At 42.5% G+C, this 13,698-nt stretch overlaps 3 protein-coding genes across 4 annotated transcripts; 1 reads left to right on the forward strand and 2 right to left on the reverse strand.

Annotated features, from left to right (window-relative positions):
• Positions 1-1,070: 1,070 nt before the first annotated feature.
• LOC306938598 (glutathione S-transferase A-like) lies at positions 1,071-4,718 on the reverse strand. 2 transcript variants are annotated; one of them, XM_079522856.1, is made up of 7 exons: positions 4,455-4,718; positions 3,866-3,931; positions 3,497-3,602; positions 2,156-2,274; positions 1,906-1,994; positions 1,368-1,538; positions 1,071-1,328 (listed from the first exon to the last, which is right to left on the reverse strand). In XM_079522856.1, exons 1-6 carry the CDS (start codon positions 4,620-4,622, stop codon positions 1,406-1,408), a joined length of 681 nt encoding a protein of 226 aa, XP_079378982.1. In that variant the 5' UTR covers positions 4,623-4,718; the 3' UTR covers positions 1,071-1,328; positions 1,368-1,405. The 2 variants fall into 2 exon arrangements, with proteins under 2 accessions (XP_079378982.1, XP_079378981.1); XM_079522855.1 differs by having other exon boundaries at positions 1,071-1,538.
• Positions 4,719-5,740: 1,022 nt separating this feature from the next.
• On the forward strand, positions 5,741-6,844 carry LOC306938040 (kelch domain-containing protein 3-like; the record flags this gene model as incomplete). The annotated part of the gene is made up of 1 exon (XM_079522061.1): positions 5,741-6,844. The coding sequence occupies one exon, from the start codon at positions 5,741-5,743 to the stop codon at positions 6,842-6,844; it is 1,104 nt and encodes a 367-aa protein (XP_079378187.1).
• A 1,907-nt stretch (positions 6,845-8,751) lies between these two features.
• Positions 8,752-12,094, reverse strand: LOC306938042 (glutathione S-transferase A-like; the record flags this gene model as incomplete). Its single annotated transcript, XM_079522065.1, has 6 exons — positions 8,752-8,884; positions 9,647-9,732; positions 10,214-10,332; positions 10,994-11,099; positions 11,609-11,674; positions 11,927-12,094. 6 exons carry the CDS (start codon positions 12,092-12,094, stop codon positions 8,752-8,754), a joined length of 678 nt encoding a protein of 225 aa, XP_079378191.1.
• Positions 12,095-13,698: the final 1,604 nt, after the last annotated feature.

Consider the following 13,698-nt stretch of genomic DNA (forward strand, 5'->3'; position numbering starts at 1 on the left):
ATACCTCTACAAGGCCTTATGAGTTGCTAATATGCATATGATATTTTTCATTAAAACTGTATTTTGTAACACAATAGAGCTTTACTTTTATAACACATTGTTTTGTTGAAAAGGTAAAGCTCAATATTTTTACTATAGCTTCCAATTTCTCATCCAACAGAAAATACACTTCCAATTCATCATCTTACATTGTTGTGTTCCAGTATTAACCTTCTCTGCACATTTAGTTGTCATCACTTACTTCCAATTTCTGTATCTTGTATGAATTCTCTCTGCTATTGTATAAAATCCCGATTCGATTCCTGACCTGAAAATAATGGAAATCTGCATTACTGAACAAACACTTAGCAATGATTAATATAAGAATATAGAGCTATTTAACACTAATTTTAATGCACACAAATATCACTTATGTTGTGGTTTTTATTCACCTCATAACCTTTGTAGCACTTTGAGATTTACTTAGGTGCTCTACAAATAACACATCGTTAGCAGGGTTTTTTCTTTAAATTAAATTTAAAACTAAGCTGCTGACAACGCAGTGGTTCTCAATGTGGGGTCTACGGACCACCAAGGGTCATTGAGGAGGTTCCAGGGGTCCCCAGCACAATTGTTTAACCCCTTCAATCCCATTTTTACATTAAAATAAATCGTGAAAAGAAAAAAAGAAAGAAAAGTGTGTGTGACAAACATTTAACAAAAGATATTGTATGAGGGTCACATTTTCCGATGGGGATGTGCAGCCAAATACATATTAATTTGAGGGTTGACGACATGAAACGATCAATCACTGTCAACATGTACATACAGGCTACTGTATGTGTCAATATTCATACCTGTGAGTGTAGTCTTGCGTAGCCAGACAACCATTACACAAATTGCAAGAGGCAACAGTCTGGCAACGCGAGACTACTGCGAGTGTGAAACTTGCTTGGTGCCTACAGTACATGAATGTGCATTGCCACCTTACGGCTGTAAAAGATAAAGATAACAGCAACACAATGAAAACGAGCAAAGGGAGGAAACACATGTGTCTGATTATAGTGATCATTATTCCATTGACAAAGTAGTAGTTTTTACTTATATTTTATTTTTTGCAGTAGTGAAAAACCAATTACATCTGAGAGAAATCACAAAGACAATCGAAGATGCATGTATTCTTTTTATAACACAACAGATGAAGGTCTTACTTAATTACTTTTCATAACAACCACAATCCTTTCAAAAGAAGTGTGTAATTTAAAAATGTAATTTCAAACGTTAAATGGAAGAAATAGATCTACAAGCACACAACACTACGCGTTGTGAGCTCGAAGATTGGCCATTTTCAGCGAGCGACACAGGCAAGCAACAAACTATAAATCAGGCTCTGGCCCTCAAGTGCATGAGTTTGTGTGTGTGATTCTCAGAGGTCCTTAAGGAGGTCTTGACACTGGGGGTTCTCCAGCCAGTGAGGAGGCCAGCTAGCTTTGATGCTGGCTCTGTCCTTCACCAGGGCATAATACTCTGCCAGCTTAGGGTAATGCTCTGCAGGCAGCCTATGGAAGGCAGAAAATATACATTAGCAGTTCCCATTCCCAACCACCAAAACATAAAAATGTTATGTTTTGTTTTTATTTAAAAATACAAATATTTCTGAGATTATACATTTCTCTTGCAAAGCCGAGGTCTGGACCTGAGCTCAGTCCATTTGTGTTAATTATTCCTCCGGAACATGCAAAGCAAATGCACAACTTGTCTAAATGTAATGAATACTTATTTTAAGGAACTAGGATAAAAAAATATATATATATATTCATTTATTTTTGTCTTCTTACTTGATTCTCCAAAACTAAAATCTGACAAATGCTTGAAATGAGTAGTGCATTAATCCCACCAAGAACTTCCAGTAATAAGCCCACTTACCCAAACCGGAACACATAGGCAACACTTGGAAAAACAATCACATCTGCCAGAGAGAAAGTCTTCCCTGCCAGGTAAGAACCGGCACCCAACTGGCAGAGAGAAAAAAGAAAATTTGTTCAACAACATCCCTCAAGCAAATATGTTTGGTCTTCACTTCTCTGCTCCATTAATTTTGTACGTTTCTCAATGTAATGATAACAGCCTCATGTATACGAGTACGTCTTCAATATGTGTGTGCACTGCAGCATACCTTGCCCAGGTATCCCTCCCAGAGCTTGAGTTCCTTAACCAGTGACTCTTTGTTTCTCTTCATAGCAGAGTCATGCCTCTCTCCCTCGGGGACCTTATAGTTGTAGTAGATAACATTACCTAAGAAACAGCAGCAGCACAACATGGTATAATGACTAAATATGCCCCAATACATGTAAATAAAAAACAAGATTGCCGCCACTCACAATTCAGCACACGTCGATCATACATGACACCAAAGTAAAATATGGCGACACGTTGCCTGCAAATTTTGTATATCTGAACGAGGCTATAGTGGCATAATGACTTCCCTTGTCGGTCCTGCAGAGGGTGTGTAGACAACCACATCTCCTCCGCCTTCTTTTCAACTGACAGTGAGGAGTTTAAAGGACAGTTTAGGAATCGCTAGCGCAGCTATAGACGAATCCACAGCACGGAGCAGTGCCCTGTTGTCTATATCCTACGTATGTTTGATTCCAGTATTCCCCGAACATTATTTGGCAGACCGATATTATCACTCACCTAGCTTAGCTTAAGGCCCTTTCTGGCAATTTAACTGTAAAATAGCCTACTTTAGTATGAGTGTGGATGTAGCTAGTACAGAATGTACTCCCAAGTTCAGCTTTGTCTATTGTTCTGTTGCACTTGCTAATGCCCCAGAATTCTCTTGTGTCTCATGACTCTCTCTTATGATAAGGTTGACCCCTTGGGGTGGACTAAACATGTGATTCTCTGGGGATACGTTTTGCTTTTCACATGACGTTCACATGACATTACCCGTGTTTAGCACAACACAACCGTTGAACCGTTTTACACTACAGTAATGTAAAAGCCTGACTTAATGACAGGCCTATCTCATTACAGGTATTGCACACCTCTGTGTGTGCGCGCGTGCCAGGGGGTTCATTGTTTACACCCAAGCCTAATTGGGCTCATGGGAGAACAGCTGATGTAAGTTCACTGGCACACACTGCACTGTTATGTAAAAGGTCAAGTTGAAGCCATACAGTCTCAGAGAAATGCAGATCAAAGTTGGACATTGGTCCAGATTAATTCAAGTGAAACGCTATCATTAAGTTACTGAGTAACACTTTCTTAGAGACTGGTTCCATGGTCTTAAAGAGGCATTTGTAGATTGTAATTCACATTCCAGTAGCAGTGACCCTTCTGTTCACGTCTATCCACAATGAGTGGCAACTTTTTCTAAATAATGCAAGAATAATGTGTGGTTGTCACCAAATCCCACTGCACTCCTGGACTTGTCTCAAGTCACGACACACTGATACTGCACAGTTCACACACTGAACTAGACATGCACTTATTCATGTGGTGTGCATCTTACTCATGTTATCGGAGAGTGCAATGCCCTCAAACATGCGCTGGTACATCAGCGCTTGCTCAGCTGCATTGTCAGGGATCAGCTGGTTCCCTTGAGATCTGAACTGACTCTGGTGACAAAAGAAGAAGCAGACATTATATGGCATGCTGAGTGAGGCACAGGGTCATGTTACTGTGTGTGGCATATTGCGTTTCTGGTTGACTATAGTATTAGTAGGCCTATTGTTCAACACAAACACACACGAGACAGGCTACACCAAAAAACAATTAGCTCAAGTGTTGCGGCTGGCTGCCCATATTTGTAGTAAAGTAACCTGAGGCAACCTCATCAATATGACCACACCTTAAGCCACACACACACACACACACGTACCTCCAAGTACATGCATGCTGCATAGGACTCATTCAGTATGTTGTTCCCATGTTTGAATGCAGGCAACTGCGAGGGAAATAAGTTGTTATTATTGTGATAAGGTTACAGGAAGCATTATCTTGCCCACATCAAAACAACCTCATAGCCTACATTCTTTCTGGTAAAGTAAACAAGACAGCTGAATTGTTTATTTGCCCAGAAATAATGCGTTATAGATACAGATCAATGCATTACAAGATAAATACAATATGTTGTGAATATATATTTTGCATAGTCACATGGTGAACATGGTGGACCCTCTTGTAAACAAGTGTAATGCTTAATTGGGTCGTCCACTCACAGTTAACAGTCTTTGTATTGAGTTGTGCTTGAAATGTACTGTAATTCTGCAAACTGTTAATAAATATTTCAATCAATCAAAACATCTTGGGTAGTCTGAGTTTTGCAGTTATAGCCTTTTAGCAACTGTAGCCTACAACGCCATAACAAGCATAGATATATATATATATCTATGATAACAAGTGTACACTGTGTACTTTATTGTTTAACGTCTGCAAGACGGACATTGCATGCAACTCAGTGAACTCACTTGACCCCTGGGGTTGGTCTCCAAGACTTCCTGCGATTTATGCTCTCCTTTCTCGAAAGAAAGCACTTTTTGGTTGTATCCCTGCAGATTCTTCTCCTCCAGAGCGATCATGACCCTCCAGCAGGGCGGGGATCCAGAGCCCCAGATAAGAGTCATGTCCTTGGCCATGATTTCAGAGGTTTAGAGTTAAACGTGCTGTCCGTGGAGTGCACCGGGTGGAAGTAAGGATGGTTGACGGTTGAGTTCAGGCAGTCTGTGATGTGTGATCTCACTCTGGCTGTGATATAATGCTGTTGGCCGCATCACCAGAATTTTCCACCACGGAAGTCCCACCTGATTGGTGCTGGCATAATGATCCCGCCCACTGGTGTCGTGTCAGACTGATGTGGGTGGAGAAATGCTTGACAGGAGATAAGCAATGGCATTGAATAAACAATGCCAACAATGTCAATGCCATCTCAATACACAATGTTGATTGAGAGGAGAAAAATGCCTTGTCACGCATTCAGTCATATATTATGGTGAGTGACACATATGGACTGAGTCTGTCACCTGGCTGGCAGTGCCTTAATTAGTTTTCAGGGTAACAAGCTGTTTGGGCTCCAGTGTTATAAGTCTGAATACAAGACAGGTGGACACTAGGCACCAAAAAGGCACATGTTTATGTCAGCTTTATATGCTTCCATAGATGTGGGCACTTCGGGGTGGAGATCACTGGGCAGCTGGAAGAGTGGGCACTATAGGCACATGTGGGCACCTGGACGAGTGGGCACCTGGACAACTGGGCATGTGGGCGCCTCCCTAGCCCTGGTCCAGTGCGTTAGCGAGTCTCTCACTAACCAAGGCAACCCGTACCAGATTTATAGGAGTTGAGGCCCCTGGGCTATAGGGTAATTATTAGCTTATTAGATAATGCCGCTATCTTGAGCTCTGGCTGTGCACAAGGGGAGTTTAAAGAAGAGGAAAAGAGGCTGTGCACATGCCATAAACCCTAAAATCCATATTCTGGGGGCAAACATTCAGCAAAAATAGCAGATCTACAAGCTTAATATAATATAATATCCAGTTCAGTTCCATTGCATGCATATGAAAGGACCGAGTTTCCAGTGGCTCCCTGCTTCACGTGTGGAGTTCAACTTTGGTGAACAACGTCAAGCTTTCAGCTTTGTGTGACGTTGGTGCCACTGCACCAGTATAAGTGGACGTGCACACTTTAGCGCACCATTCTTTTGCAGAGAAATACTCAAGTGGCTCATGCTAATCAAAGGTGCTTCATTTTGTGTAAGATGTTGCGCTGGAGCGTGCACCTGAAAGGCGGTCCAAAGCGATATTTCCATGCTGCTCTGGCAGTGGGACACAAGCTATACTCCTTCGGAGGGTACTCTTATGACATGGGTCAGATTGAGGTGCACATCTTCAACACCATGTCCATGCGTTGGGTGAAGTTGCCTCCGGTGACAACCAGAAGCGGGGACGTTCCATGCCTGCGATGGGGCCACACAGCCGTGCTGATACAAGACACCATCTACATCTGGGGAGGGGTTGATTGCACGGGGGAGTACATCAACGCGCTTCATGCATTTGACGTCAACACCCACAAGTGGTTCAAGCCCAAGATTTCGGGAGGGCCTGTTCCGAGGGCGAGGTGTGGCCACTCGGCCTGCGCCTTGGGGAAGGTCATGTATATCTTTGGAGGATTCAATGGACTGACCGGAGGCACTAATGACATCTACACGTTGAATACAATGACAATGGTCTGGTCTTTAATTAACGCGAGGGGCTCTCCGGCACCAGCTTCATCATGTCACTCTGCCACCATCATCAAAACAAAGATGTTTGTATTTGGGGGCCAAGGGGACCATGTCAAGGATTACTACCACAATATCAGAGTGTTTGACACAGAGACCAACTGCTGGCTGAGCACGCCTTCTGCACTGCATTTTCCAGAAGGGCGCGAGGGTCATTCAGCTTTCACCTACAACGGAGAGCTGTATATATTTGGGGGCCACAACTTCTTTCTGTACAAGACCTTCGATGATCTGTGGAAGTTCAATCCAGAGACCTTCTCCTGGATGATGGTTAAGCCCAAAGGGAGGGGCCTGAGTTACTGGATGTGTCGGATGTGCTGTTGCATGGTGGGAGATCGTATCATCCTCTTTGGAGGATACCGATACACACCCATTCCAGGAGATGTTGAAGATCTCGATGATGGTGAAGATGACACAAAGGTATCTGATTTGTACATCTTAGATCTAAACCCTAGTCTGAAGACTTTGTGCAAGCTAGCCGTTATTCGGTGTGGTCTGGAGAAGTTGGGACTCCCGCATGACATCAGGTGGGAACTGGCAGTCATGACGGCAACGGAAATAATTAAACCAGATAGGGTCTAACAGCGTGGCTCCCGTGTGGACCAAGAGCATCATGTGGCCAGTCTATGATGTGATTAACCTATGACTATGATGACGTGTCTATGACGTGTGACTCCATATTTACATACTTACATACTTCTACACTGATGATGTAAGAAACTGCAAGGACAGGTTGTGGGAGAGGAAAATGACTGCAAAGGTGGATACCTTTTGCCTTTTTTACGTTTTTATTTGCTCCATGCTTGAGTCAATGAGAGACCATACTAATTTACAGTTACTTTCAAAAGACTTTTGTTATGTCCAAGAAAATACTTCATGAACTCATGACACCCCTTCCTTTCATCAATTGTTTGTACACGCCACGGGTGTGACAGATGCACAAATATGTTGCTCTATAGATCACATACGTTTTTGCCACTGTCTGTGTCTGCTGCTGTAAAATCAAAAGGCAGGTGATTATTTTTGTGAATACATTTTTGCTTCTTCAACATATCCACGTGTTTAAAAGGCTTTATTTCGTGTGTATGACTGTATGTATTCAACATCTAAACAATATTATTTTCATTTATATATAGATTACCTACCACTGAGCAGAACCTTCCTACAGCAGTATAACCCAGGTGCACCCATGAACTGAAGTCGGATTTCAGCGGTCCTGCCATGGAGAACCAAGCGAAAATGGCCCAAACGCATATAGCCTATAAAAAGATATGCATTGAAACACATTTTTTTAAGTGATGCATTTCTTTCTTGAGGTTAATCACAAGCTATATAAATAATCACACCGGAAAAGTATATTTAATTTGAAGGCCATTTTATTTACACAAAAAAGCAATTCGGCACATCGGGCAATTTGGGTGCGATACAGTTTCTGCCCAATCCTGTGTGCCTCCGGCTTGGCTGGGTGATCACAATTGTCCATGTTTAGTGGATTTGAATGCCATAAATGCATTGAAAGGGACAAAATCACGTTTAATCAGAGCATTCAATGCTTCAGTAGATGTGTCTACTGACCTACCTCAACCGTCTCCAATGCGAAGCATTAGGCTATATTATGACGTTTTGGATGACGTTTTGGACAAACAGCGACGACACACATTGTCCGACATTACAAACCCGAACACTAAATCTAACCCTAACTCTAACCCATAGTCTTAACCGGCTACGTAAGTCCCCTAACCTCATATAAGTTATAACCAGCCACGTAAGTCCCCTAACCTCATATCAGTTATAACCAGCCACGTAAATCCCCTAACCTCATATCAGTTATAACCAGCCACGTAAGTCCCCTAACCTCATATCAGTTTTAACCAGCCATGTAAGTCCCCTAACCTCATATCAGTCTTAACCAGCCACGTAAGTCCCCTAACCTCATATCAGTTTTAACCAGCCATGTAAGTCCCCTAACCTCATATCAGTTTAACCAGCCACGTAAATCCCCTAATCTCATGTCAGTTTAACCAGCCATGTAAGTCCCCTAACCTCATATCAGTTTTAACCAGTCACGTAAGTCCCCTAACCTCATATCAGTTTTAACCAGCCACGTATATATATATATATATATATATTACCACCACTCTGCTCCTTTAAAAAGGTCGAGGCTGATTTGAAATTGTTAACTGACTTAATTGTCAAACTATAACTTGTAAAACAATGTGTTTTATGTGTGTGAGCTACATATTATTGTATTGTATTGTATGTATGTATGTATTTGTGTGTGTGTGTGTGTGTGTGTGTGTGTGTGTGTGTGTGTGTGTGTGTGTGTGTGTGTGTGTGTGTGTGTGTGTGTGTGTGTGCGTGCGTGCGTGCGTGCGTGCGTGCGTGCGTGCGTGCGTGCGTGCGTGCGTGCGTGCGTGCGTGCGTGCGTGCGTGCTTGCGTGCGTGCGTGCGTGCGTGCTTGCGTGCGTGCGCGCATGTGTGTGTGTGCTTCATAGATTCTTCATCCTTTCATATCCCTGTGGGGCTTCCAACCAGTGTGGAGGCCAGCTGGTCTTAATGCTGTGTCTGCCTTTCAACAGACTGTAGTACTTGGCCAGTTTGGGGAAGCGGCCAGCAGACAGCCTACATAGAGAGGAGAGAGAGGGGGATTTACAGTATCATTGATAGGCTCTGATCATAATACACGCATCCATCCATCTTCAACCGTTTATTCGTAGTCGGGTCGCGGCAACAGCTTGACCGGAGAGCTCCAGACTTCCCTCTCCAGAGGTCCAAAACTGTTAATTTTAAGGAAATGGGTTCCAATGGATACAATGTGGTTATTATTTAGTCACAAGCTCTTGTTAACCTGTTTCAATAAATATAAATAAATATATATAAAAAAAAACACAGACAGACATAAACTCTTTCAACCTGGCAGCCTTATATTGGGGAAGTGACAGGCGACTATATTAGACAAGCTGGAATGAATTATTATGTTTTTGAGTGGTGTAAACCACTCCTACGACTGGCTTTGTTAGTTTACGTGTCTGTCTGTCTGTCTGTCTGTCTGTTCGTACCAAAAAATGAGCATGGTTGCTACGGTCACCCAGTTCACCCGGGTGTGATTTCATTACGTCAGATCAGAGCTGATCAGGCTATATAAGACCACTCAGTTCACACGGGTGTGATTTTTTAAAATACTTTTAGAGCATAACCGTGGTCATAATGGAGATATAATGAACAAGTAGATGTCATAATAGAAAATCACATTTGTGTATTTTCATGTCAAACGTCCCTAAGCCCAATCTTAACTATAGCCTACTTTATATCAAACAAAAGGTACAACTTTGATAAAATCACGCCTCCCATCCCAACTGTGGAGAATTAAAACATCTCACATACCCAAAGCGGAAGGCATAGGCAATGCTGGGGAAGACAATGACATCAGCCAATGAGAATGCTCCTGCCAAGTATGAACCTGGTGCTACCTTAACACAGAGAGAGAGAGAGAGAGAGAGAATGTGAGTGTGTGTGTGTGTGTGTGTGTGTGTGTGTGTGTGTGTGTGTGTGTGTGTGTGTGTGTGTGTGTGTGTGTGTGTGTGTGTGTGTGTGTGTGTGTGTGTGCACGTGCACGTGCGCGCGTGTGTGTGTGTGTGCGTGCGTGCGTGTGTGCGTCAGTGAGTGTGTGCGTGTGCGAGCGTGCGTGTGTGCGTGCGTGTGAGTGTGTGTGTGTCGCACATGAGGACATATCCATGAGTTTGTGAATGTAACCTGTACTGCACCTAAACTATTTGTGTCCCTGTATGCTTTCCCTGTGTGTGGACATAAATATATTGTTAAACTGTGTGTGTGTGTGTGTGTGTGTGTGTGCGTGCGTGCGTGCGTGCGTGCGTGCGTGCGTGCGTGCGTGCGTGCGTGCGTGCGTGCGTGCGTGCGTGCGTGCGTGCGTGCGTGCGTGCGTGCGTGCACCTTGTCCAGGTAGCCCTCCCAGAGCTTCAGCTCGGTGACCAGAGCCTCGGTGTGTCTCTGTACAGCTGACTCATGTCTCTCGTCCTCGGGGACGAACAGCTCGTAGTAGATGACAGCATCTAGCAAAAAGCATCCTTTATAGAATTACACTGCGCACACACACACACACGCACACACACACACACACGCACAGCAGTGGTGGTGGATGGAGTACCGTACTCACATTCTTCACTTATAGTGTAAGTAAATGTTAACAATACCACAAGAAAATAAAAGTATTGGCATCACTTTCAAAGTACACTAAAGTAGCATACCACTACTTTTTTCCCCAAGAGTTTTCACAATCTTTTGTAAATAGCTGATCTGATTCTATACAAGATAGGCTTTTCGAATACCGGTAGTTAGACAAATGTGAAATAGTTTTTTTTCTTCAAATAATTGTAGTAGAATTAAAAGCAGTGGTGTAAAGTAACTAAGTACATTTACTCACTACTACTTTACTTGAGTATTTCCACTTTTCAGCACTTTTACTTCCACTACATCTCAGAGGCAAATATTGTACTTTTACTCCACTACACTTATCTGAAAACTATACATAGTTACTAGTTACTTTGTAGAAATGGAGATAGAAGTTTATTGGTACAGTATGTGTGTTCAAATATATGTGTGTGTGTGTGTGTGTGTGTGTGTGTGTGTGTGTGTGTGTGTGTGTGTGTGTGTGTGTGTGTGTGTGTGTGTGTGTGTGTGTGACCTGTGTGTGTGTGTGTATGCATGTCTTACTAAGCTTATCATGAAGTGTGAGGCCCTCACACATGCGCTGGTAAATCAAAGCTTGTTCTGCTGGTTCTTCGGGGATCAAACGGGTCCCCTGAGACTTAAACTGACTCTATAGGGGAAAACACAGATATGTAGTACATAGTAAGTTGTGTCCTTGTGTTTGGCAAGCATGTATTGCACAGGTACCTAGTGATTAAAAGAAGAAACTATAGAGATGTGACATCTTGGCCGATATCGATATCCGATATAATTAATTGCTGTTATGGCCGATAACCGATATTACCGATGTCGATAGATCTCATTCTGTATTAAAGAATTATAATAATTTTGTCTATTCTGAAAAATACATGTAACAGGGTATCTGCACTGCAGGCTTAGGCAAGTCAGATTTAACTTTAATACCTTATATTTAATATTGTGAGCTTGTAGATCTGTTCAAGCTGTTACTTTGGGCTTGTTTATCTGTAAAGACAATCAGACCGATCAATCTGTTCGATTGATTAATCAGACCGATGCCGATTAATCAAAAACAGGTCGATACCGATGTGTTTGCCGATTAATCTCCCATCACTAAAAGAAACAGCTATCTAGCTGTTAGTCATACGTTTCGTCACTTACCTCCAAGTATAAACATGCTCCACAAGATTCATTCAGTACTTTGTCTCCATGGCTGAAGACCGGGATCTGGAACAATGAACAATTGTTCACAGATTGTTAAACAAAAGTTTAACAATAATAGACTGCACTTGAATAAACTGGAATAGTTAGTAGATATAGATATGTTTTTATGTTTTTATGTTTTTCTCCCTCAAAACTAGGCCTACTTCATGGGTTCAGCAGCAGAGAACAGTGGCTGCTGATAATTTCCCACCCCCTGGTTACACATTATCTCGGCCTGCAGTATTCTTTGTGTGGCGTTCCGCATGCTAAACATACCTGACCTCTTGGGTTGATATCCAAGACATCCTGAGACTTATGCTCTCCCTTTTCAAAGGACAGAAGCCTGTGTTTGTACCCTTGAAGCTTCTTCTCCTCCAGAGTGATCATCACGCGCCAGCACGGAGGGGAACCTGCCGCCCACAGCAGATTCATTGATTTGGCCATAGACGCCAGTTTAGAGTGAAGTTCAGATTCATGCACCAAACAAAGGCAAAGGAAGAGAGGCTTTAGTGAGCAGAAGTGCCACAGGTTTATGACCCCCACCAGTGTTGCCAGATTTCGCAAGAGAAACAAGCGCCCAGGTCTACAAAAACAACCCCAAAAGAAACGACTATAGGCCGTCAGAAGTTAATATAACATATAGCACTCAAAATCTATAGGCCTATATACATCGGCCTATATACATCGGCCGATCTACAAGCTCACAATGTGTGAGATCTGCTATTTTCAAAAGGATGTTAAAAAAAATATATATATTTCATTATTTGTAATATCTTTTAAACAGTTTAACTACACAAATATTGTATACAGTAGAGGTCCTTCCCTGGCACCAAATATTTTCATTTGGAGGGTCCGCGGATAAATAGGCTACATATTAATTTGGGGTTCCTAGATATGAAAATGTTGAGAGCCACTGGTAAACATTAGGAAGCAAGCCCAAATAAGGAACTATACACTTTAGAAACAAGCCCAAACGCAACCCACCACTACCAGTATTTTAGGGTGACTTTACAGAAAAACGCTTAAAGTCGCTTAAAATAAGCAGACTTGGCAACACTGATGACCCCCCCCCCCCAGTCATCCAAAGGTTGAGATTACTATTGCCACACCCAGGTGTTCAAACATACAGGTGTCATTGTAAAGAATACATTACATTGAATGTCTTTACCATCACTGGATGAGAAATATATTTTCCCCCTCAAGTTGTTGTACAGTTGTAGAGCAAGAGCAGCCATACATTGTACGTGATAATGGTGAAGATGAATACAAACAGCGTTTTTGTTCATTGTTATTATTCAATCCATTTATTGAACTTAGCCCTTCAAGAGTTGAAAGTGAAAGCAGCGAGGAGCTGCAGGGGTGGGGGTGTGTGGTTACTAGGCATGATCATAACAACAAAAGTAGTACTCTGGTACCCTCTGCTGGAAATATTGAGTAAGTACAGTACACATCAGGGGATGCTTGTGCTTTAGTGGTACATACAAAAATCCTGAGACTTTTCTGTGGTTGGGGAAAAAACCTCAGGTCTATATGATGTCCTCAAAATACACATTCAATTCACTAAACATTTTATTTTGTATTAAATACCTTTTCACAGCTTGATAAGCTGGGTCAAAGTTGCACTTTTCATTCTCACACACTCGCTCTCATGATGGCTACATATAGGACAGATGATGTGCACAACCTCATTTTCACTCCGCAGGTTTTGTTGTATTTGTTTAATTTCAGAATGTGAATACACCCGCAAGTTAGTGGTGTTTGTGTTCAGTTCACCAAAAGAATACCTATGAAGAAGTGGACATTCTCAAATGAAGCCGAGCATGTGTGTGTGTGTATAGCCTGTTGAGGTGGAGAGGAGACAACGGCAAACAAAGTCTGTTGTACAAGATAACCCAGAGCTTTTCCACAATGTATGTGCGTTCAAGTTCCTTAATTATGACATGAAGCATGACCGCAGAGCCAGAAGCAAATCAAAACCCCGGAGGCTCGTCCAACTCCAACAGTGTGGCTCCCTTCACCTGGACTAAGCAGCTACATGATGAGCAAAG

The sequence above is a fragment of the Electrona antarctica genome (genome assembly GCF_951216825.1).
Source record: "Electrona antarctica genome assembly, chromosome: 15".
Classification (NCBI taxonomy): domain Eukaryota; kingdom Metazoa; phylum Chordata; class Actinopteri; order Myctophiformes; family Myctophidae; genus Electrona; species Electrona antarctica.